The 25,071-nt window shown below is 38.1% G+C and overlaps 1 protein-coding gene across 4 annotated transcripts in view; it reads right to left on the reverse strand.

The window, feature by feature from the left end:
• Window positions 1–25,071, reverse strand: part of Cd226 (CD226 molecule) — a 96,914-nt gene that overhangs the window by 27,838 nt on the left and 44,005 nt on the right. For all 4 annotated transcript variants that reach the window (XR_012910250.1, XM_075968103.1, XM_075968105.1 and 1 more), the window contains exon 4: window positions 9,102–9,449. Coding sequence is in view for 3 of the 4 variants with exons in the window: in XM_075968103.1 (XP_075824218.1) it covers window positions 9,102–9,449 (348 nt within the window). In the remaining variant the exon portion in view is untranslated. The remainder of the gene's footprint in view (window positions 1–9,101; window positions 9,450–25,071) is intronic.

A 25,071-nucleotide genomic window follows, 5' to 3' on the forward strand; every position in this document is an offset into this window, starting at 1 on the left:
AAGAATTAAATACTGCCAATCTTATACAAAGAGTTAATTTCTAAAGATGACAATTATGTTATATGTTTGTAAAAGATATTAATTATTAATCTATATACAGTTTCTAGCATGGCTCTGAGGAATAACCACATACTGTTAATAATTCCTGAGGGATTTTAGGATGAAATTTGTATGTAGGACCAAAAACAGTAAAAATGGTTGCTCTAGAGTCAAAGGTATTAGGAGGGTTTGATTTCCAGCCCATGAGTCCATGCATGCATTTTAAGGGGGATAACTAAGTACACAGATCTGAATTTGAATTTTTCCTGTCTGAATTCCAAGGAACAAGAAAGGTTTAAATTTTTTAATAAAAGCTTTTTAAACATAAAGCAAAGAAAACCAGCCTACAAACCACACTAAGAGAGACTTACATAGATCTAATCTACATGGGAAGTAGAAAAAGACAAGATCTCCTGAGTAAAATGAGGGCATCGGGACCTTGGGGGAAGGTTGAAGGGGAGAGGGAAAAGGCAGGGAGGGGAGCAGAGAAAAATGTAGAGTTCAATAAAAATCAGAAAAAAAAAAAACCGAAGGTGATAACATGGCTCAGTGAGCAAAGATGCTTGTCACCAAGTTTGTGTTTCAATCCAATTACATGCTAAAAAGAGCGTTGTTTTCTTCCACTTAGTTGCTGACCTCCATACAACACTCACACATACACACACCCACTCACACCTACACACACATAGAGTAGACAAATAGATAAATATAATAAAAATGTTTTAAAAAGTTGAAACTCACTCTGGGGCAAAGATTCACCAAATAGCAATTCTTAAGTTCAATCGCTTTCTTTCTGCTTTCCAGATTTCCTTCATGTGTAATATTAACGTGACATTATTATTCAGTCTAATTTTAAAATGTGGAAAGCTTAAAATGACTTCAAGCAAACGGTCCGTTACTCTTTGCTTTGGGAAAAATGTATACATCTCTACATGGGACTTTCAAAAGAAACCATATGACTACTTGTGCTTTTCACATGCATTTTCACTCTAAAAGGAAAAGGGTCTTTGATGTGGGAAGGGGCAACTGTGGGGTGAAGAAACCATGACACAATAGTCAGAGACTGAGTACTCAATACACTTGTGGTGTTGGTAACTGTGTGTTACATCTGGGTAACGAGCTATAATCCAGAATCTTTAAATTGATATTACATTGAGGTGGAAATTATATCTGATCTGTTTCAGGGGAAACTATTTTAACTTATGAGTAAAATCAGCAGCACTTGGGAATTTTAGTGGAGTGGTTCTAGAATTTAAAAGAAATGTCACGAACATTTTATTTTCCATGTATGTAAAATATTCCACTGCTGAAGCTCATCAAAGTGTGTCATGGAAACAGACTGGTCTGTGAAGACCATCTTATAATACCTAGTCCAAACCCATGGGAACGAGAAAGAATAAAAATCTACATGAATAAAAATGACCTAGAGCCCTTAGAACACAAATCAACTCCTAAAAGTTGATAAATAAATCAAGAAAATAAGTAAGTAAAATTAATTTACCTTTCTTTGGAGCTGGAATGCATGGCAAAGTGATTCACATGGATGTACATACATGAACATGAGTACACACATACACACAAAGTCTCCTTCCGTACTATCCTACTTCCATACTTTCAAGAGCACAGGGAGTCAGGTTAAGAAACTTTGCCAAGCATGAATGAGAGATCTTTTGACTGTTAGCGATCTATTCTTGCTATCTGCCAACCATTGAGTCTTGTTGATGAAACACACAAATACCATTTCTCTGGAGGGAGTGGATACTGTGGCATTCTGATTTCCTGGTAAATACTCCTGTGATATAATTTAACACCCTTCATTCTCTAATTCTACAGATAAGGCATTAGGCTCTATTTGTGTTTTAAAAGGCAAAGTAATAGAAGTTTTAAAAGGAAACTTAATCTTTCTGACAGTTGTACACAAAAGCAAAAGTTCATGAAAATTTCTTCTGAAAACATTGCACTTGTTTTTCAAAAGGTCCGTTTTGCTGATTAACAATTTCTAAACCTCAAATGTGGACTATGGCATATAAAGAGAGTCTTGAAAGAAGCTATGAAGAAAGTGTAAAACTTAGATGGACTATACCCCCTCTAAGATGGAAATACTAATATAGTAAATGTCATGCCCAAAAAATGTTCCTGAGCATATCCTAAAAGGATACTTTTTTCACTTTCAACATAAATGTAATAATATCTAAATGAACGTAATAATGTTTTAACTATAAAGCAATTATTGTAAATGTGGTATATGTACATCATCATTCAAATCACTGCTTTTTTCATATTTTACTACCCCAAAATATGCTTATTATATACATATTCCATAAAGTTAATTAATTTAAAATATTTTTAATTTTCTTTTTGGTAAATATGAATATTCAATAATTATTGATAAAAATATAATTTATTTGCATCAAGCATTATTTTAGAGAGAAAGGAGAAAAGATAAGTAAATATATTTAATATGTTCACAAACTTTCAATGGAGTTTGATTTCTTTCCATTTTATTGAAAATTATAACAAAAGATTGATGTGGGATTTCCCTCTGTATGCTGTGATTATCATTAATGAATAACGAACTGCTTTGAGGCTATAGCAGAACAGGGCAGGGGGAGTAGAGCTAGACAGGGAGTACTGGACAGAATGCTGGGAGAAAGAAGGGCAGAGTCAGAGAGAAGCCATATAGCCCTGTGGGAGATAGACACCAGAACTTTACCTGGTAAGCCACAGCACATGGCGATATACAGATTAATGGAAATGGGTTAAATAAAGTTGTAAGAATTAGCCAACTAAGAAACTAGAGCTAATAGACCAAGCAGTGATTTAATTAATACAGTTTCTGTGTGATTATTTCAGGCCTAAGCTAGCCGGGCAGCTGGGAACCAACAAGTGACCCTTCTTCCAACAAAAAATGACAAGATTATATGTTAAGAATCTAGACCACAAACAAAATGCAGTTACTACATCACTTAATTGTAGTAGTTTTAAGTTATGAAAGTTTGAGACAGTAAATGTACAAGGTTCAAAGACACAAAAGGATGTTGGGCCAACGTAGACAGAGAGCATAAAGGCAGGGAGAGTTGAGTAGACTCTATGGGAATGGAGGTAAACGGTCAAAGACGGTGGCCAGTGAAAGAATCAAGTAGAACAGAATCAGGGGTCTATGCCAAAGGTGCCCCAGGAGGAAGCTGATATTCTTTCTGTACTACATCCCTCTCTTCATGTGTAGACCACATTGTGTCCATTTGGAACATTTGACTCATCATTCACTTTTAGAATTAGTGAATTCCAGAAGATGGTTTCACAAAAAAAGTTAAATAAAAAATTCAAAGTAGGACTAATACCCTTCTTAAACTCTCTGACTATATAAGGAATACTTCCAAACTCATGAGAAAAACATCGCAAACAAGCAAGCCGCAAAGGAAGACAACAATAGGCCAGTCAGTGTCTCTACTGAAGATTGATAACAATAAAAAATTTCAATAAAATACTAGCAAATTTAATTATGTAATATATGTAGAACATAAAATGATTGTATACCACAATCAAATGGCAGAAGAATGAAAATAGATCCATATCTATCACCGTGCACAAAACTCAAGTCCAATTGGATCAAAGGCCTCAACATAAAGCCAGACACACTGAACCTTATAGAAAAGAAAGTGGGAAGAATACTTGAATGCATGGTCACAGCAGATAACTTTTTAAATATAACCCCAGTAGCACAGACACTGAGCGAAACAATTAACAAATGGGACCTCCTGAAACTGAAAAGCTTCTGTAAAGGAAAGGACACAGTCAACAAGGCAAAACGACTGCCTACAGAATGGGGAAAAAAATCTTCACTAACCGCATATCAGACAGAGGTCTGATTTCCAAAATATACAAAGGACTCAAGAAATTGGTCACCAAAAGAACAAATAATCCAATAAAAATGGTATTTAAGTATTTTTTAATGCATGAAAAACAGTCAATATACCACATTATCTTAAAATATATAAAAGACCACATGAACATATCCATAGAAGTAGAAGAGACATTTGATATAAGTTAGCATCTTATCATGCTTTATGAAAACCACTGTGCAGCACAAGTTCTAATTGGTCTTAATAATAAAAACTACGAGTTAAATATTGGAGTAAATGCTGAAAGATCTGAGAAGCAAAGGAGACAGCCACTAGAGAGACCTCTACTTAATCCTCAGAGCAAAGTGTGCAAGATCTTGTCTCCACAAATTGAATTTGTGATTGAATGCCTTGAGTTCCTGTCTCCTCCTGCCTGATATCCCTCTCTCCTCTGAAGCCATATCCCTTCCTGTCTCCACCTTCCTAGTGCTGGGATTAAAGGTGTGTGACTCCCAAGTGTTGAGATTAAAGGTGTGAGCCACTACTGCCTGGCTTCTATTGTTAACTAGTATGGCTAGTTACACAGAATGATTTTCAGGCAAGCTTTATTTGTTAAAGCACAAACAAAATATCACCACATCTCTCAGCAATAAAGGCCATATATGAACCTCTCAATCGTAAAGGCAATATATGAAAAGACATAGCTAACATCAGACTCAACAGTGAAGAGTTGAAAACTTTTCCTTTAAGATTGAGAACAAAATAAATATATCCACTCTCACCATTGCAACTAAGATAATCCCTCACCATAGCAGATAAATAGATGTGAGAGATACAGATAGGAAAGAAAAAAGCAAATGTCTGCATATGACATTAGCACACATATAAAACCCTAAGGACTGTGCTTAACCATACATAGAAATATACCTCATCTCTAGAATTAATAAATGTATTTTTAAGTTGTAATATATAAAATCAAATAGAAAAAGATCAGGCATGTTTCTCTATATAACATGAAACTAAAGGAATTAAAAATAATCATAAGAGAAAAGGAAGAAATAAGGTAGGAATAAGTGTAAGCAGAGCTGAACGATCTATACACAGAAACATATGAACATCCCACTTTTCCTGGAATACTATCCTACCAAACTTGTTTGGAAGCCAGTTGTGGCTTTCTCATGGTTCAGACTGGACCAATTTAGCCATCCAATTATAATATTCTACATATATTATATTACCCCACTATCAGATATAAAGTTCTCTTTGTCCTTCATGACCCATTTTACCCTCATTGCTCAGCTCTAATTATCAACATTACCTCCTATAGAACTTGGCTCAATCAAGGGGCCTCATTAAAGACAACTGGACACGGACTACCAGCAATCCCATCAACTAGCAGCAAACAGTTCCTTCCAGTCTTATCTCTGATCTTTCTGAGTGACCTGTTGTCGTTTATTTTATTCTCATTCTTTATATGTTAGCAAGTGCAGTTTAAATAATAATAGTCTTTGCCTCATTTGGTTAACATTAAAAGAGCTTCACATTTTCCCCCTTGGGACATGAAACATTTTCTTGCTACTAAATAAAATATAAAGGCTATTAAAAAATAAAAAGATATGTAGTCCTTGGCTACAAACACACATTTCATCCTGTCACCGGCCTCTGTAGTTGAGGTTCAAAATCAGTAATTTCAATTTGAAACTGTTTCTTACTGCTTCCAAAGCCAAGAGTATACATGAATAACAAAAAGCTTCAATGTTTTGTAAATAAATTCAATGGCAAATAATTCATGTTTCTACCACCTTCATTTTTTATTTAAAATAAATCAAGACACACACACATGTAAACTTGAGACCCCTTAAGAAGCTCATTTGGATATCATGCAATAACGTGTCCTGTAAAAGAAATGGATAGAAGCTAAGGGAAGGATATGTGGCAGTTTATAAAACATGTGTCAAAATCACCTTTACCCTGACAGTTGAGATGATTTAAATCCACCTCACACCTTATACTTGTCTCTCTGCTTTAATCTGTACATTGATTTTTGACCAAATAGCCTCAAGACTTGAGATAATCAAATCACACCACAGGAAACACAAATCATCCTCCTTGCTTGCTGTCTGGTAGCTGCTTTAGATTTATCTTTACTTACAATAATTGAAAAAAAAAGAGTAAGTCATAGCATACAATCAATGGTTTTCGTCTTCCATCAATTATAATTTTTGCTAACAGATATAAAATCCAGTTGTTATTCTTTTAATCTGTCAATTAAATGTCAAAACTATTTTGCATCTGTTCAAGCCTTGTGGACACTAACAATACCTGCTATTACACTGTCACCTCCATCTGATGGCAGATTTTTTTACACTGTTTATACTTTATCTCCAGAGAAATAGTTTTGTGAAATATATTCAACATAGAAAGAAAAGACATTTTCACTAATTTGTAAAAGTTAAACAACATCTCCTAAAACCTGTTCCCATTGCTTTTTCTATGGCCTAAGAAGTTTATAAACATATTCTCGGGATTTACTACATAAGACTTTATTTCATACATTTTTGAAAGTTGCTCTGTGAAATTTCTGTATAGGATATGTACTTGCCCTTTTGATTGTTTTAAACAAAAAATTAACATCCATTCTTACTCTTTGTTTGGTCCCAATCCAAAATAACTTCCGTGATGCAAGAGATTTTTTGGTAAGAAGCATTTCCTGTCTGTGCCTACAGGAATACTCAACAAGTAAGACAAAGCATTCTGTTAATATTTCTCCCCCACCCCCACACACCAAATATTCCTTCAACCAGCCAGTCTTTGATATTGTTTTCAGTCCAATGTTTCTCTGTCCCTCAGCTCATGAAAATCTGCTATTCTCCAGTAGCTGCTGTCCTGTCTACACAGAGCTGCACTGGCAGCAGGCACAGAGGCTGCTGTTACACTGAATCTTCCCTAATTTAGTCCAATGCAGAAAGAAAGACCAGTTTCCAATATGAGCAGAAATTGTGAGGGCAGCCGCAGGCTGAAAGAATTGCCTATAAATATTTAGGCACTGCCAAGGCAAGCAAACTCACTGAAATTAAAGAAGAAGGTAATAAGGGAGGGAGGGGGAAAGAAGGGAGGGAGAGAGGAAGGAATTGAGGGGAGGAAGGAGGAAGGAGGAGGAGGGAAGGGGAGAAGGGAAGGGAACAACAGAAGGGGAGGGGAGGGAATGGAAGGGAAGGGAAGTCTGATAGGTAGGGAAGGTTAGTAGGTAAGAAGCCAGGATAGATCTGAGGAAGGAGAAAAGGAAGAGACAGGTGGAAGAATGGAAACAAGATGAGAGAAGGAAAACAAAAAGCAGCTGAGAAGGAAAGGATGGATGGAGAGAGGAGGGGAAGGGGCAGAAAGAAGAAAAGGAAGGAAGCAGGATGTAGAAGAAAGGAGGGAAGAAAGAAAGAAGTGCATAGAGGCAGAAAAGAAAGGAAGGTGGACTTGAAAAATAAAAAGAAGAGAGGGATAATAAATTTTTTTACCGGTAAAATAATACTTTGCTCTTGGGCAGTGAGAGAGTTTCCCAGAGGCAGAAACAGAAAAGCCTGACTCCCTACTCCAGTAGTACAGACCTCTACAACGCCATAGCATTGGCCTTTGTATTTTCACTTCTATACACCGAGAAAACTTCTTTCTTGCTCTCATAAGAAGAGATGCAACTTTTGATTACCCTGATGTTTTCAACATTTTAAACTTCATTATGACAGAGGAGACAAATTCTGAATACAGAAAGAAGTACAGCCTCAGAGAACTGTCCACAGGGCCTGAATGAAGGTCATCTTTGTAAACCTCAAGGTCAGTTGTCTGTGGCACACTGTCAAGAATCTGAGAGCACAGTCCTCTCAAAACTTAGAACATGGCGAACAATGAGGGCTGATGAGACGCCAAGGACAATGGCACGCGGTTTTGATCCTACGCAATCTGCTGGCTTGGTGGGAGCCTAGCCAGTTTGGATGTTCACCTTCCTAGATATGGACGGAGGGGGGAGGACCTAGGACTTACCACAGGGCAGGGAACCCTGACAGCTCTTTGGACTGGAAAGGGAGGGGGAGAGGAGTGGGGGGAAGGGGAGAGGGGTGGGAGGAGGGGGAGAAGAGTGGGAGGAGGGGGAGGGAAATGGGAGGCTGGTGGGAGGAGGTGGAAATTTGTTTTTTTTTTCTTTTCTTTATCCTCCTTTTATCAATAAAAAAATTAAAAAAAAAAAAAAAACTTAGAAACCATTGCTACAGCATTCTGTTCCTTCTGAGGATCATGATATCCAGGCATCTCTCTGAAATCCACAGTGAGAAGTGAGACAATGAAGATACAGGCTGATAATATCCTCTGCATGTGTGCGTGTGAGTCTGAGTGTTTGTGAGTGTTTGCACACACGTGTGTTCATAAATGTAGCAAGTGTGAAAACAAAATAATGGAATGTTTGGCTTGGGAAATGACTCAGCAAATAAAGTGCCTGCCACAGAAGCAGAGGATTCCCAGAACCCACAAACCAATGGATATGATAGAGTGTGACTGTTACCCCAGCATGAGTTGAAATAGAGACTCATATATTCTGGGGCAGGCCACACACTCAGTGCAGACAAAACTGAGTTTTGAGTTCATTGACAGTGAAAGAACCCATCTCGAAAGAAAGAAAGAAAGAAAGAAAGAAAGAAAGAAAGAAAGAAAGAAAGAAAGAAAGAAAGAAAGAAGAATGAATGGAAGTAAGGAAAATAAATGGTAGAGAGCAATGGAGAAAGCCCAGATTTCAATTATTCACCTTTGCATTTGTATCACAAAATGTATACAATGTAAAAAAATGTAAAATGAAACATTTCTCTTTGTAAGTCTATGATAAAAGAGTTAACCAGATAAATACCAAATCCTACAATTTAGTAATGTTCAACATACTTAATTAAACCAATAAAAATATTTATTAAAACATATATATGCACATGAGTCTTAGGTAAAATATTTTTGGACTATGAAGAAAAATAAATCATATTGAAGTTCTTTCCAAAGAGACATATAGAAACCGACTTTTCTAGAAGCTTCATATTTAAACATTAAAAATATCGATATACAACAGACTCCCATTAAAGGAACACATGTACTACAAATTAAAGGAGAGGAGACCAATTCACAGTGAGCTTTTTGTTTTGTTTGTTGCCAGTTTTTTGCCTACTTTTGACACTTGGAACATCTCTTGTCACTCACCATCAGTTATGATCAGCCTTATGACATAGGTTTTCTGTTCTCCTGTGCTGTCCTCAGAACGGCATCTGTAAAGTCCAGAGTCAGCAGACGTGGCATTGGGGATGATGAGGACACTCGGTGTGCTCCCCTGGCTGCAGTTGCTCCATGTTTTTCTTAGGTACTTTGATGTGTAAGTTTTCCTTTGAGATAGGTTACAGGAAGCTAAGGCATCTACCTGATGGGGCTGGACTTTTTCCCACATTACTTGTTGCACTGGCCAGTTATTTGGAAGCTGGCAACTGAGTGTGACATTTTGTCCAGGTTCTGCAGACAGGTGGCCATTTGGGGGTGCAGTTATCTCAAAACTATCTGAAAAAAAGAAGCAGAGCTTTAAGCAGGTGGTTGGATATTCACACAGAGAGGGGAGGCTACCCAGGAACTCACACTGAGCTGATTGGATTGGTAATTACCTAGTGCAGTTGCTTCAAGATTAAACAATATCCATGCTTTGCATTTTTATAAGAGAATGGATTTTTCAACAAGGTTTTATAGACAGAAACGGTATACAATGCTTGACATATGTCTTTCTAATGTTACTTGGTTGATCAGATAATGAGAAATATAACTGAAAACCTTGGTACTCTCATAGCAGTGATCATATCAGGGTCTGAATTCACAAAACTAAACCAGTGACACCAATTTCCAGATTATAATATGAGACAAGAGACTAAGGTTTAATGGCCAAGAAAAGATACTACATCATTTTTCATTAACTACATTTGGTTATACAAAAATATCTAGTCTGTGTATGGAGACTTACATTAGTATAAATTTCTGGTGCCAAAAATACTCTCCCTCGAATTCCTACCCTTCATCTCACCATTTCTAGAGTTTACAGCACAAGAAACCGCCATCAAGTACTTCAATAATTGTCTGCTTTAATATTTTCTGGGGACCATTGTATGCCTTTTAGAGTTCTATTAGGTTCAATTTTTTTCAAAGAAATAGGAAAATATAATTCTCCACTCCTGTTTTCTCATGAGTGCAAAGCATGTGCTGTCAGAGACTCTGCTATCTTGTGCAGTGAGCACCCAAAGATTCTTGTGTTTAAAACTGTATTCAGTGTTAAGATCTGTAGGGATAAGTCCCGCCCCTTAGGGGGTGTGTTCGCCTCGGGCTAATGTTTGCCTATAAATTTGGCAAGCGTGCTCCCAGCTGTCCCTTTTTCTGCTTTCCTGGTCTCCACGGGAACAGTGGTTCTGTAAGTCTATTTCGCCATTATAGCTATATATATTTTTACAATCTGTCTGCATTCGTTTACGCCGTTACATTTTGGCATCCAACGTGGGCTATTTTGCCCCCGACTCAAGTGGGTAGCCTGCTAGCTAACACAGCACCCTCCCGGGTACTGTTTTTCAGTTCGTGACTCCGGCCTCAGTGCCGGGTCCGAGACATACTCGGCCACACAGGCCCATTCTGCCTGCCTTGGCTAAGTTTTACAGCGGAACCCCACTGCCTGAATTAGCGGAAGCTCAAGTACCTACGGTTTTGCAACAAAAGCTGCCACAGCAGCAGATTTGGTCTGAGACAAAGTGACTTGGCCGGGCGGTGGTGGCACAGGCCTTTAATCCCAGCACTTGGGAGGCAGAGACAGGCGGATCTCTGTGAGTTCGAGGCCAGCCTGGTCTACAAGAGCTAGTTCCAGGACAGGCTCCAAAAACACAGAGACCATCACTGGCAGGAACCGATCATTGCAGGTAAAAAATTTTTTCTTTTATAAACAAAATGTCTGAACACGTTAGTATTCAAGAATTTAACAGTTTTTTTAACTGTACCATGTGGGAGATTTTACAAGAGGTGTCTATCACCCCACATCTATGGATCCTTCTGGGATTCGTAGTTTTCATTGCCACTAAATGGTTTGATAATAGAAATATGATAAAGTCTTTACAAGACGAATCCAGGATTCTTAAGGCAGAGATTGAACACTTAAAAACAATTGAGAATCAGTTTGAAGTTCTCCAGGCTGATGTTAAGGAGAAATTCATTACTATGGAAGAGGGAACAGCTGATTTGGATCATAAGCTTCAGTCCCTTTCTGTAGGAACTGAAACATTAGTGGCTGATATTAAGGAGAAATTCATTACTATGGAAGAGGGAACAGCTGATTTGGATTGTAAGCTTCAGTCCCTTTCTGTAGGAAATGAAACATTAACTGAGAGAATCAAAACTGCTGAATGTGACAATCAGATTTTGTCTAAAGCTTATGACAGATTGACAGAAAGATTGTCAATACAAGAAGGCACAGTTTATGCCATAAAAATTATCTCCAAAGATGAGATGTTATCTCTAACGGACAAACTTCATACTTTAGAATCCTCAATGAAGTCTTTGGAACATAATTCTGGACAGGAGATTCAGACATTACAGAAGGCAACGGTGAGTAGAATTGAAAAGATTGAGGAATTTATAAATTCTGATGAAGAAGAGCAAAGGGTAGAAAGGCAAATTTTAACTACAAAGATCTAGCACCATGAACATGACAGATATTAACTCACATGAACAAATGTTCTTCAGGGGTACTCCATCATTTTTGAGACCAGAAAGTTTGTGGACTTAATGAAGATACTACAACTCAAAATTTTTGTTTCTAAGATCAGAATATCTCAGAGCTGTAACAAGTGAATGAAACTCCAGCTCGATTCATCCAAAGTCTTTACTGCCACAAACCAAGAACGCTTATTTGTTAGCTAAGAAGAGACATCTAAACAGCAATATGTCACAGAATTTATGGGCAGGTGGAATGGAAAAAATAGAAGAGCATCTATTTATCTGTGTCAGCTATGCTCAGAAGTGACAAGGAACAAGTGTTTGGGCTTATAAAGCAATAATCAATAGTAAAAGGAAGGGAGTGAGGGAAGGCAATGGACAATAAGAAAATAGTGCATTTGAAAGAGAGTACAGGTCTAAAGTACCGTATGATTTGCTGTTCATATTAGATTAGGACCTTATATCTACTGACACCAAAAACTAGCAGTAACAAGTGGCTCCTGGTGTGAAAACCCTTGCAAATAGAAAAGCCACAATTATCTAGTGTTTCAGTGTGTGGCCTTGCAAATGTTCAGCAAAAGTAACACTTTACCCACATAAGAGGTATACAGAAACTGTTTCATCTCTAAGCTACAATCCAACACAAAAGAAGGGGACAAAATGAAAAAGAGAAAAAGTATAAGAAGAAAGTAATAATAAAATGAAAGCTTAGGGGAAGTTCCTAGAAAAACAATGGGAAACAGAAGGGAAATGCCAATTCAGACATTAGCAGTGATTAGTAAAACGGCTCCAAGCAGTTCTGGGCCTTCAGGAGAAGGCGGGTAAAATCCCTGGCTACAGATTTTGGTGCTTGTCTTCAGGAATCACTTTCACAGCTCCTTGTCTTCAGTCCTTCTGGATGCTTCTCTTTGCAGAAGCTTTCTTTAGGCTGTTCCCACCCTACTCTGTTCTCAGGAGCAGCTCCATATACTTGTCAATTAATGCAAGAAACGATACATTCTGCTTAAGTAAATTACCTGAATTTATATGAAGGACAAATCCATGAAGCACTGGAGAAAATCTCTACCCATAAACAGCCAGACCTAAGAGATGGAGGGAGCTTTAAGGGCAGACAGATTCCAGTTCAGGCTCCACATAAGGACCCAGACCCACCTCCTTGCAGACTCAAACAACAGCAAAATATCAGGATAGCTGGTTAGAAGCATCAAGAAGCTTCCCCTGTGCCCCCACCCCACCCCAGTCAAATATCATTCTAAGAGAGTTGACTTTTTGGTCTGAAATGAAAACCAAGTTCTACACAAAGGTTGCTTGTGACTGCTAGGCTCATCCAAGTGGAAGACTGTCCAATGTGAGACTAAAAATAACAATCAAGAAAATCTGACATAAAGAAGAAGGCACACCATCCTGATAGATGGCAAATTTAAAGGTGAATCCATTTAAACCAGAGACAAAACTGCCATGGGGAGAAAAGGTCTGATTTTAATTGAATCCCATAATAAATTTTAATTGATTCCCAAAATGAAAAATAAAATAGAAACTCATTGATTCCATACGTATAATCCAGCCATGTACTAGTTTCTAAAATGAAAATAAAATACTGTTGTCTAATTTTTATTGGTATATTCAAATTTACAAGTGACTTTTCTTTTAATTAATAGATTATTAATTAAAAAAATTACTTCTGTGCTTTATCTATTTTTTGAAGTACTGCTCCACCTCTGCAGAACCAATCACTGCTGGGTCTAATTATACTTCTTTCTTGTTTCAAATCCCTAGTTGCTGACTATCATAATCAGTATCCCACAGGCCTATCACCCAGTCTGCAGTTTGGGAAGCTCTTCACATCATCCAGGGATGTATAACAGTTTCTTCCAGAATTGTAACACTCCCTGCAGGAGGGAAGGGGAGCCACTGGAGGTAAAGCAAGTGTTGCATGTCTGGGAAAGCTCAAACTTGCAAAATTTTGGATAAACCTGCCTGGGGTTGTCAAGGCAGCAAGCAACCTAGAGCAGTAGAAAGCTCCAGGTTTAGTGCTTCTATGAGTTGTCACCAGTTTGGGGGTGTTTGGTTGTTCTTTGGGGATGATGTAGCTTCCTTTGAGTCATTCTTGCTCCTGTAAATGAACCCTTATCCATAATTCTGTTAGTTGTCTCAATAAAATTTATTGGTTCACCAAATTTGGTCCATCATCATGAGATTAATTTCTGGGGTAAGTAGATATGTATGTATATCATGTCTTCCAGGAAAGGATTATTAAATGACCCCATGAATATCACAGAGACGTGGGTCTCTTTATACCAACTTCACAAGTCAAGCCTTTGTGCAAGCCAACTAACAAGTAACACCACTCTATTTTGAGCCACAACAGCCACCCTTGCAAGAAATTAAAGAGGGAAATCAAAATTATTTTTTAAATAGAAAGTCAATTTGCACTCCACATTGTAATCAATACAAGATGCCTTTTGATTGCCTTGGGTGGCACTGACATCTGCAATAATCCTCATATTAAGAAATATATTTAAAATAACATTTTAGTGCCAAAATAAAATAGGAGTTCTATATAAAGGTAAAATAAAACTGAAAATTCATGAAAAGATATTCATGTTTCCTAAAAAAATAGTAGTCTTGCCAAAACAACCAAGCTCCATTCTAACCATGCTTTTAAATTTACTACCAATTTACAAAGCTAAAGAGTTGAGAAGTGTATTATATGACACCTTGAGAAGGCAGAACATTGGACTGCACAAAACTCAAACTTATGAAAAATATAACAAAGAAGAAAAGAGGAACTTACAAGTACAAAAAGACTAAATAGCTCTAATGCATGAAGTTGATACAGCTTGAGAATATAAAATAGATAAAATCTAATAAAAAAAGGAGTACGAAAAATATAAAATAGTAATATTAAGGCCAAGATTGATAGTTGGGCAAGCTATAAAAACCTCACATAGGAATTTATCTTATAGCTATTGCTGAAATGACTAAGGTAACACTCTTCTCTTCTGCTTCCATTTTGTGCTTGCTTAGAAAGTTCTCAACTCCCTACCCCCTCTTCCACAACAGTCACTTCTACCCTGGAAGACAGTTGAGATTTGCATGGTCTTGACCATGGTCCAGACATACTAACCCAAATAATTAAAGTAAACTAAAGTAACTAAAAAAGTATAAATAAAAAATAATTGGCATGCCGGGAGGTGGTGGCACATGCCTTTAATCCTAGCACTCGGGAGGCAGAGGCAGGCGGATCTCTGTGAGTTCAAGGCCAGCCTGGTCTAGAAGAGCTAGTTCCAGGACAGGAACCAAAAAGCTACAGAGAAACCCTGTCTCTAAAATAAAAAACATTAATAATAATAATAATTGGCATGTTGTGTCTAAAATAATTACTATGCTCTTCCGGGAATGAACATTTCAAGGTTACTCTGATCCTCAAATAACTTTGGTGTAAAGTATGTATGATCTTTGTAAATTTTGTCCTTAAAATCTCTATATCCCTGAGCTTGGATGCCAAAGGATTTTTTTCAGAGGCACAAGCCTGCACTAGGTCTGGCTACTAATAAAAGAGACTAAAACTTCTAATTGGTATACTCAGCATGGTTGTCAATAACTATCTCACATGGATCATTTAATTTCTAATGAAATTTTCTTAATTAAAGAGCTAAAACTATTTGTTGAATAAATTTTGGGAAGCCAGACAACTGAACTAACTGGAAGCATTTGGTTTGTAAAAACCCTTCACACTCTTGGGCTCTCATTTTTGCTGTAACTGTTAATCAGGTAATAAAATTACCAGATTGTTTCACAAATAGAGGCATCTTAACTTCCCAAAACACTATGCTTGTAGGTGACAGAATGCAAATTTAACAAAATTAATTTTATTCTTGAGCCCTTGCATTTTTCATGCAATAATATTCCCACCTCCAAGTCTCCTTCTTTTCCACATCTGTTTCTAACCAGATACCTTTCACTCATCCCTGAGTGGAATATCTCCCCTCTGAGAGCCACCTCAGACCTTGAGATATATTACCCATGTTCAATTATTCTTTACTCTTCCCTAGTCATTCAAATTTGTGGAAGGTGTGGGTTTCCCCTGCATTCTTATTTTACATGAGTATTTCATGCACTTAGCCTCCATTTCTAATATTCCACCAAATACTCCAACTGTTACCTGTGGCCTTGACCCTAAATGTTAGCTGGCCAACCTTCTGTAAAGCCCCACTCTACATGGTTGGCATCTATGTTTTCTTACATCTTTTCTTTCCTCATGCCTTCCTTCTGCTTCATAATTTGCTCCTCTTTCTCAAGTGTTCTTCTCTGAATGTCACTCTGTATTTGCCACCCTCTGGTGTTTTTGTCTACTCTCACTTCTCCACCACTTCTTGTGGGAGTGAAGTGGAATCTACAGCTCCCCCTTGCTTAGATGTCTCAATTGGTTTCCAAAGTACAAGACAATAACTTGTTCTTTGGATGTTTAAAATAGACTAACTGTTACACAGTGCAGAATTGCCCCTAGCCATCTGTGGTAGCTATTATTACATCAGTTAATTAGAAGTGTTAACACTAGTGGCTTCAGTGTATTCCCATCCCTGCCTAGTCTGTGAAAATGCTCAATGGGACTCTTCTAAACTCTGAACATTGACTTTAGGATGCCAAAGATAGTGTTCTACAGTGACCTGAGATAATTTCCAGACAAGCAGACAAAAATAAATAGACAAAACTAAATAAATAAACACACTAATTTCTAATTTTAAACAGAGTCCAAGAAGTGGAAATGAGGGTCCAGAAAGTAGAAAAGATTGGTTTTTCATTCCTCCCACTCTTCAACTGCACTTTCGGAGCTCATTCCAGTGCTCCAATACAGGAATGTGCCTCTGTTTCCATCAGTTGCTGGATGAAGGTTTTATGGTGATATTTAAGATATTCATCATTCTGACTACAGGGCAAGGCAAGTTCAGACCCCCTCTCCTCTATTACTTAGGATCTTAGCTGGGGTCATCCCTGTGAATTCCTGGAAATTTCTCTAGAGCCAGGTTTCTTGCTAACCCCATAATGGTTCCCTGAATCAAGACACCTCTTTCCTTGCTCAGCCAAGGTATAGTAGGGAGGGCCTTGGACCTTCCCCAAAGCAATGTGCCTTACCCTCTGAGGAGTAGAAAGGGGTGGGATGGGAGGGTATGTGGAGGAAATGGGAGGACGGGAATGAGTGGGAACTTGGCCTGGTATGTATAATGAAAAAATATAGTTTGTTTTCTTTAAAAAAATAAAATTTAAAAAAAGAGAGAGAGAGGTTTCTGAAATTCACAGAACAGGCAGTGTGGGAGGATGCTGTAGCGAGGGCAGAGGAAGGAGGCCAGACCCCAAAGACAAAGTTTCCCCCAAAGTAGCTTTACCACCCTCGCTCTTCCTGTGACAGACAAAAGCCAAAAAACGTCAGTTGTGGCAGACCCCTAACTGAAGTTTCAAGCAGTTTCAAGCAGAAAAGGAACAGAACCTGTAACCTAAAACACGTGAGTGTTCAAAGAGCTGCAGCAGGCCAACTTCCAGTTACTGCTGCAAAATCACTGCAAATGTGTTCATTTCAAACACAGAAAGTAACAAATAGTTTAGATACCCTTTCCTTAAAATGCTCCAAGGTTCCACAAGGACTAAGTTAGGAATGCGTTCCACTAAATTTATAAGGCAAGGTTCACAGCCTTCACCAGCGAATAAAGTGGTCTAGAATGAGGTCCATTGAGGATGCAATTAAAGATGAAGTTATCCTGCAGTCGGTCAACCCTTATGCAATATGACCAGCATCTTTACATTATAAAGAGGGGGAAATTGGACACAGAACAAGAGGGATAATGCCACAGGAGAATGAAGGCAGAGACTGGTGGAGTGCCACAAGCCAAGGAACAGCTGGGGCTTGGGGAAAGACCTGGCACAGATATTAGAGCAACTGATGTTGGTACCACACACTTCAAGCTCCTCATCCACCCATAATACTCTCCTTTTGGGAAAGCCATACAGATTGCAACACTTGTTACAGTAGCTGTGTCCATAACTCAGGACTACATTTGGGTAACAGAAGCTTTATCAGCCCATTCTGAAGCACCCAGGATGCCTTGTTTAGAAAAGTGACAGTTTCCACAGGCCCCACCATGAAATACCATTTGACATCCTTCATTTAAAGTGTAGATAAAAGGTAAAGGAACAAAGCAAGATAAAAATGAGCTAAGAGATTGCTTGCCTGAAAAGCAATGATAAAGAGGGAAGGATGAGAGCTACCATCAGGAGATAAAACACAGCCTGACAAAGCCATCCCAAAAGCAGGACAGAGACATTTGTCTAAATGGAACAAAAGAGATCAGTCCTAGATGATGAAGCAGGGACTCACCCCAGAAATCACAAATAAAAGAAAAATTGACAATAGTGTCAGAACTGGCTGCACCTGTCCAAGCCCCAGACAGAAAACCACTTGCCTCACGGCTTGGCAAATATGATTCACTCTACCCAGGACTCCAAACAGTGATCCAATCTACAGCCCCAGACGTAGATAACCCAAGATGCTCCCCAGGCAGCTTCCAAGAGCTCTTGAGCCTAGAGAGCTTTGTCTGAGGGTAACCAGGATCTGAACATTTTAATTGCCACTCAGATTCTCTCACCATGCTACCTGGAAGTAATGCTATTTGTTTAAGACGGTAACAAAAAATTGGCTAAAACACATGAAAAATTACAACTTTTTGACAATTCTACATTAATTTATCCTAGCTAGAAAAACAAATAAGGGGGCACAAGAATTTTAAGAAGTACATTTCTGAAATCTTTTAAAACAGAAATATATTACAGTCCACGCACTTTCAGTTTTTCTTCTAAAATGTTGTCAAGGGTTTCCCACATTTATGAATAGATATTGACTTTCTATGTAGGAAATTTTTAGAAGAAAAAGAAAAAAACATGCAAGAAGATTAATCCTTTCTTTAATATATCTCAGCAGAGAACATAAGCTGGAATACAGTACATTTTATGTTATATACTAAAAACATGCATGTGCCGCTTTAAACCAGATGTCTCTACCCAACTGTCCCCCCCAGAGCTCAGGGAACCACATGAAAGAGGAGGCAGGAGTAGGGGAGACAGAGGGGCTGAAGGACTCCAGGAAAACAAGGTCCTCTAAAACAGCTGAGCAAAGCTCATGTGAACTCACAGAGACTGAAGCAGCCAGCACAGGGTCTCCAGGTTCAGCACCGAGACCTTTGCACATGTATCTTAGCTTTCAGTTTGGTGCTTTTATAGAACTCCTGAATGCATAAATGACTGTGTCTCTGATTCTTGAGCCCTCTCTTGCGCATCTTGGTTTTGGTTGGCTTGGCTTGTCCCACTTCCATGTGATGGTTTTCATTTTACCTTATATTTTATTTTGTTAGATTTTTCTGTTATTTACTCAATACCTGTTCTTCCCTGAGGAGAAACAGAAAGGGAGTGGATCAAGATGTGAAAGTAGGTAGGGGAACTGAAAGATGTAGAGGAAAGAGAAATTGTTTTCAAATTATATTGTATGAGAAAAGAATATAGTGAATAAAAGAAGGAAAACGTGTGTGTATGTTGTGTGAACATATCCACATGTGTATACAGGTGTGCGTGTATGTGTCTGTCCATGTGTGTAGGGAACAGTGGTCAACATCAGATGTCTTTAGAACAGTCTCTTCCTGAACCTGGAGCTTGATGATTCAGCTAGACTGGATAGCCAACAAGGGAACCTCATGTCCAACCTCTCCATAGCTAGGTCCACAGAGACATCTCATCTGACTTTTTGACATGACTTCCACACAAATACTTTACTGGCAAGCCCATCTTCCATTGGCAGTGTGTTTTAAAGTAAGGCGAACAACCTTGAAAAATTCCTTGCTTAGATGCTGGCATTAAATGCATAGCATATGCTAACATCCTGAGTTTATGCAGAGAAGCAGCCTAGCCCGTGAATGCCAGAATTCTTTTCACCCCAATGGGCGGGTATGGAGCCACATCAAATCACCGAACCAGCTCTCAATTCTTATATCACAATGAAGGCTGGCAGAGATAACTGGACTTTTTTTTCCTGCATGGAGACTGAATTTCACAGAGACAAACAGGACCCAAGGTAGCCTTAGATTCTAAATACCTTACTCTCTGATGCCTTAAATCCTATAATTAGAAATCAGCTTCTGCCCTTATCCTTATTAAAATGCATATAACAGTTTCGATTCCTGGCAGGCACCAACACAGTGTGAAATTGCCCATTAGATTGTTTTTCAAGCATAAGTAAAAAGTTAGGTTCCCACAGACAAAGAGGCCAAAGCAGCCTTGCTGTAGCAAAGGAAAGTGGCAAGGCCAGAAGCTAGCCTTGACCCACTGATGATGTCATGGGTGTGTTCAGAGAAGTGAGTACCTGTTAAGATCATTGTGGGCTTGTGGGACCCATGCAGGAGGAAACAGTAAAAGCAGATGCAAGAGACTTTGATCCTGGTTTCTTCTCTTGCTTCTTCCTTCTTTCTTTCCCAGTTTTGCTCCCACCCTCCCTCACTCTGTTCTTTTTTTTTATCCTCCCCACCCATTCCTTCCTTTGCTCCCTCCAACTGTCATTAAGCAAAAATTGAAGTACCAGGCTCAGTTGCTCTTAGATATTCACCATAGAGGCCTGCATATCCACATGGACCTGTGAGTTCTGCTGCAGGTCTACCCACTGACTCCGGGCTCACTAAGATCTGTGAAAGGGTAATAGACATTTTCGCCAGAGGAAACTCTAGATGTTCAGTTTGCCCATGTTTACTGCATTTACATCAAGTATATTTTTCCAAGTTCAGTTTTCTTTTCTTTCTCATATCTTCTAACTATATAACTATAATCTTGTTCATTATATTCCTTTTATATTCCCAAGTAGCTTTCCAGAAATGCTAAGTGGCATTTCTAATGCACGACATTTGAGTAATGACTCAAATATGAAAATATAAAAACAAGAAATGACACATTCCATTCTCCAAAGTGTAATAAACCCATATTTACATAGATGTGGATTTACATACTCCAACTTTCTGTAGACACAAATGCTTTAATCAAACTTGAAAATCAAGTTCAATTACAGAATCAAGATTTACATACAGTTTTGTTTTGTTGTTTTGGGGGTGTGGTTTTTGGTTTTTTTATGTTTTGGGGCTGTTGTTTGTGTGTGTATGTCTGTGTGTTGTGTTGTGTGTATTTTTTGGTTTGGCTGGTTAGTTTTTGTATTTTTGAGACAGGTTTTTCTGTGTAACAGCTCTCACTGTCCTAGAATTCTCTCTATAGACCAAACTGGCCTCACAGACATTCACCTGCATCTGACTCCCAAGTTCTGGGTTAGGTGTCACCACCACCTGGCTATAATTTTAAAAAATGACCATTTTTTTATTAATGTGATTCTTCTAATTAATTTTACCCTGAAAAAAATTACTTAAAATATCTGCCTGAAATTCTGTAGGGAAAAAATTTCTGTAGGGAAAACCTGTTCAATGAAATAAACGTCATTTCCTCTAAGATAATAAAATGAGTCTTTCTGCTCAGGCTCAGAATTACTATCTTCATCTGCAACACCAACAGTGCTTTAAGAAAATCCAGTAACAGAATGACCCATGCAGCATTCCCCTCAATGCTTCAATACGAGTCCATTTTACTGACTCATAGCTGATCAAAACTAGAAAGTCAGGATTTCTGGAATGGAATATGCTTTATATATTTGTCTTCTACAAAAGATAGAACTGCAATGGTGAATCAACACCAAACCATGCATGCGCATGATGGTCAATGATATCTGAAAGACCAGAACTCCAGTGAGGGCAAGGGTACCGTATCACAAGGAGTCTCATTAATGCTGGAAAGAGGCTGGGTTTGAAATGGACACTATGAATATCCTAAAAATGTTCCATGGGCATCCCCATGGGGTCCCCTCACCTTTGTCAGGCAACCAAGCTTCTTAGCACTCTCGTTCATGGGAAGAACCCCTGGGGTAACTCACAGCCAAATTCCTATCTGTTCATCCATGACAAAAGGGATGGACTCCCTCTGCCTTGGACATCCTCAGGACTCTGAGTTATACAATGCTGAAGTTCACCTCCCTGGACCTTGCTTATGGGTTATTGTTCTGCATCCCTGGTCTGGCTTCCCTGGAGGCTTTTCATGGAAACTGCAATTTGTCTGGTCCATTTGCCCTCCTCCTTAGCACTGCTTCTGGAGAATATAGCTAAAGGTATATGCAGTGCTGGCACTTTATGAAACTTACTCAGTGTTAGACTTACACCATCCTGTCTACAAAGAGACAACACAAGACTTCTCAGAATCTTCATGGTGGCACAGCTAGAGTCATTTATAAACTTCCTTTTTGACTCAGTCAACCTCTGCCAGCCTCCAAAGTCTGGCTAGCCATCCTTCTCTTGCATGCACAGGAGTCACATAGCCACTGAGTCCTAGAGACCTTATTTTCTTTTCATACTTTTTTATAAATGCATAAAATAAATTTCTGCACTTGGAAAAGATACACTGATATCTTTCCTCAATTATGCTGGACTCTGTAGAGGCAAAAAATAATTTCTGAAATATGCGTTTGTTGCTGATTTCTCTACTGTGTTTCAAATATTTTCAAAGTGAATGTATCATATATTGTACTTATTTAATCTCAGGGGGAAACTTACATCAATGTGGTGGTCAAAAACAACTAACTAAAGACATTTGCTTCACCCGTGGGCACTAAGCACAATATCAGAGAAAGTTGTACAACAGAAATAATGACATCTAAACAAAACAGGATAGAAATATGATACAAACTCAAAGGCTTTTATGTTTTTTTCTAAAGGACCATGGAAATAGTTGCCCGAATGGACTCTGTAATTTAAACTCCTCTCTTCTTTGGTCCTCATGGATTCTTACACCATGAAGGTAGAACATGGGTCTGACTATAATCAATCCCTATTTAAAAGCTGCATGTTCCTCATTGTCAATCCAGTACAAAGCAGAAGTTATGTGCTTTTGCGCTTGCCCTTGTCTGTTTTCTCACCTCCTGTTAGAATCTACAGCAGGTGTTCCTGAAGAAATGTATTTACTTTATTTCTTTGTGTCAGCCACATATTCTCAAATGCCTTCTTCTACTCTTTATGCTTCATTTCAAAAGCACTGCTTACCTTGATACGTTCTACCATGCTCTATTCTATTTGCTGATTTCCTTGCTGACACTAGGAAGCTGATGAGTCCTCAATGGTGCCATAAATGCAAAATGTGTAATCTTAATTCCATGGAGAGCACATTAGTTTGTATAATAAATTTTATGGAGAATGGATTATTAACCAATTCCCAATGTGCTGTAATTTCAGTGAATGATACCAAGTCCTACACAAATTGTAGTTTTTGTTTCCTGATTTACTAAAGGAAATACATCCAGGATCTCTTCTTCCTGGTATCACATCTATACCGTGGCCAGGACCTCAATATGTATGGCTATGAAACTTTTGCTACAAAAGTTCCAAGTATTATTCAAAGCACAGAAAGATAGAGTGTTTCTTACAAACCTCTAAAAGAAGAGAGACTGAAATTATTTGGCTCAAACGATAATGGAGTTAAACATCACAATATTGAAAAAGCTGAATGAGCACAAAATACTAAAGGAAGATAATTATAGTCATCAGATCTGCCTAGAAATGCAAGCAGTTCAGGAAAAAAAAATCCAGAAATAGGAAGAAACAAATAACATCCATGTTTCATATTTACTGTAAAAGGCATTTCAAAATGTAATTGTCAAATTACCAAAATATATTTGTAATTGGGAAACCGGTATGGTAATAGCACAAAAGAAAACAAATCTTAATAAGCCTTCAATTTGTACTCTTTGTTCCTCCAAAAGGAACTGCCTACACATAATCCCCAGGAAACATAATTTTCACAAAAATATGTGTGAATATTTTTATCAAGCATTAATTGAAACAGGAAATAATGGAAATAATCTAAATTTCTGGTAATATAATGAGATCAAATACGTCATGGAAGGCTAAGGATGTTTATCATATAAAACACAGGAAATACATTCATGATATCTACACTTTACTAACGTACAAGAACACATGCGCCTGTGGATAAGAATTAAACAGGAAGTGGAGTATGGAATAGAAGGAATCTTAAGTTTTCTCTGTATTTTTTTATATATAATCATGTGTGCACCTATGCATGTGCACATACCACACACACACACAAAATGCTATCAAAGAAACTTTGCCTACCAAAGCATATCTCTTAATCACATTTGGGCTATGAACTTAAGTTTCTGTTCAACTGAATGCAACAGACTTTGCTTCCTTGTGTCAATTTAAATTGTTGTCCTCATTTCACCATTCAACATGAAATGGGAAGTCTGTCATATAACCACAAGATGCACCAGCTTCATTAGGCATGAAGTGACTAGTTACTTTCAGATAGTGCCCATTCTGTCCTTTATGCTTGTTTGTTTACGTCCATGTGCCTGCCTTTCCCCCTTAGTTCAAGAAACGGTAACTAGAATCCTTTAAATTCCAAGACCAAGATGTCTAAACTACAAATCTTTTTAAGCTTTGGTATATAAAATTTCTCCCCACTGAAGGTGACAATATTTCAACCCCTTTACCGAGGGTTTCAATTCTCACACTTGAATAAGGAACCTGATTCTCACTAAGTGTGATAATAATCTAACCACTGGGCCTGACCTAATTGTGGTCATGCTTTGTTAAATATTTATTATATTCATGTTACCATACAGTGATTTAGATATTTTATTTCATTTTAACACTTACAGCAATCCAGGGAGGTACATACAATGATATCCTATATAGATTATAAAACTCAGACAAGGGGAGGAAGAGCAGAGTCAGAGACTGATCTCATGCAACAGAAAACGTTCTGACCCTTCTCAAATGCAGTTGTCTCAGAGGGCACAAGGAAGCAGTAGGTGATGGATTTCTGATTCATTATTTCCTTGTAATTAAAATAAGACAATCCTGGGCCTAAATATGAACCTGTCAGCTATAGTTGGGCCTGAGAAGACTGAGCAGATGGGAGGATCCCTGGAGTGCCGGAAGACATGCACCCCACATTGGCAGCAAAATTGTTCCTGTTTCTGTTGTGTCGTCTTTTCTATCCCTCTATCTCTGAGGCTTTAAAAGAAAGCATATGAAAGAGTGACATATAGAGAACACTGGTAATGTCTGAGAAAGAAACACAAGAGCATTTGCATTGACAGAATCTGAAAACAAAGCTATACATACTGTAATTGGAGAGTTACATTTTTCTATAAAGATTTGTTACTGATTGTTACAGATCATAAGATCTGAGGATTTTGAAATTTAAGTTCTTTATTTTTCATGGTGACGAAAGCACTGGCTTTATCACAATGAGAAAAGGGGGGTTACTATTTTTATCAGGAATTAATCGTAGAACA

Source organism: Microtus pennsylvanicus, chromosome 4, assembly GCF_037038515.1.
Source record: "Microtus pennsylvanicus isolate mMicPen1 chromosome 4, mMicPen1.hap1, whole genome shotgun sequence".
Taxonomy (NCBI): Eukaryota; Metazoa; Chordata; class Mammalia; order Rodentia; family Cricetidae; genus Microtus; species Microtus pennsylvanicus.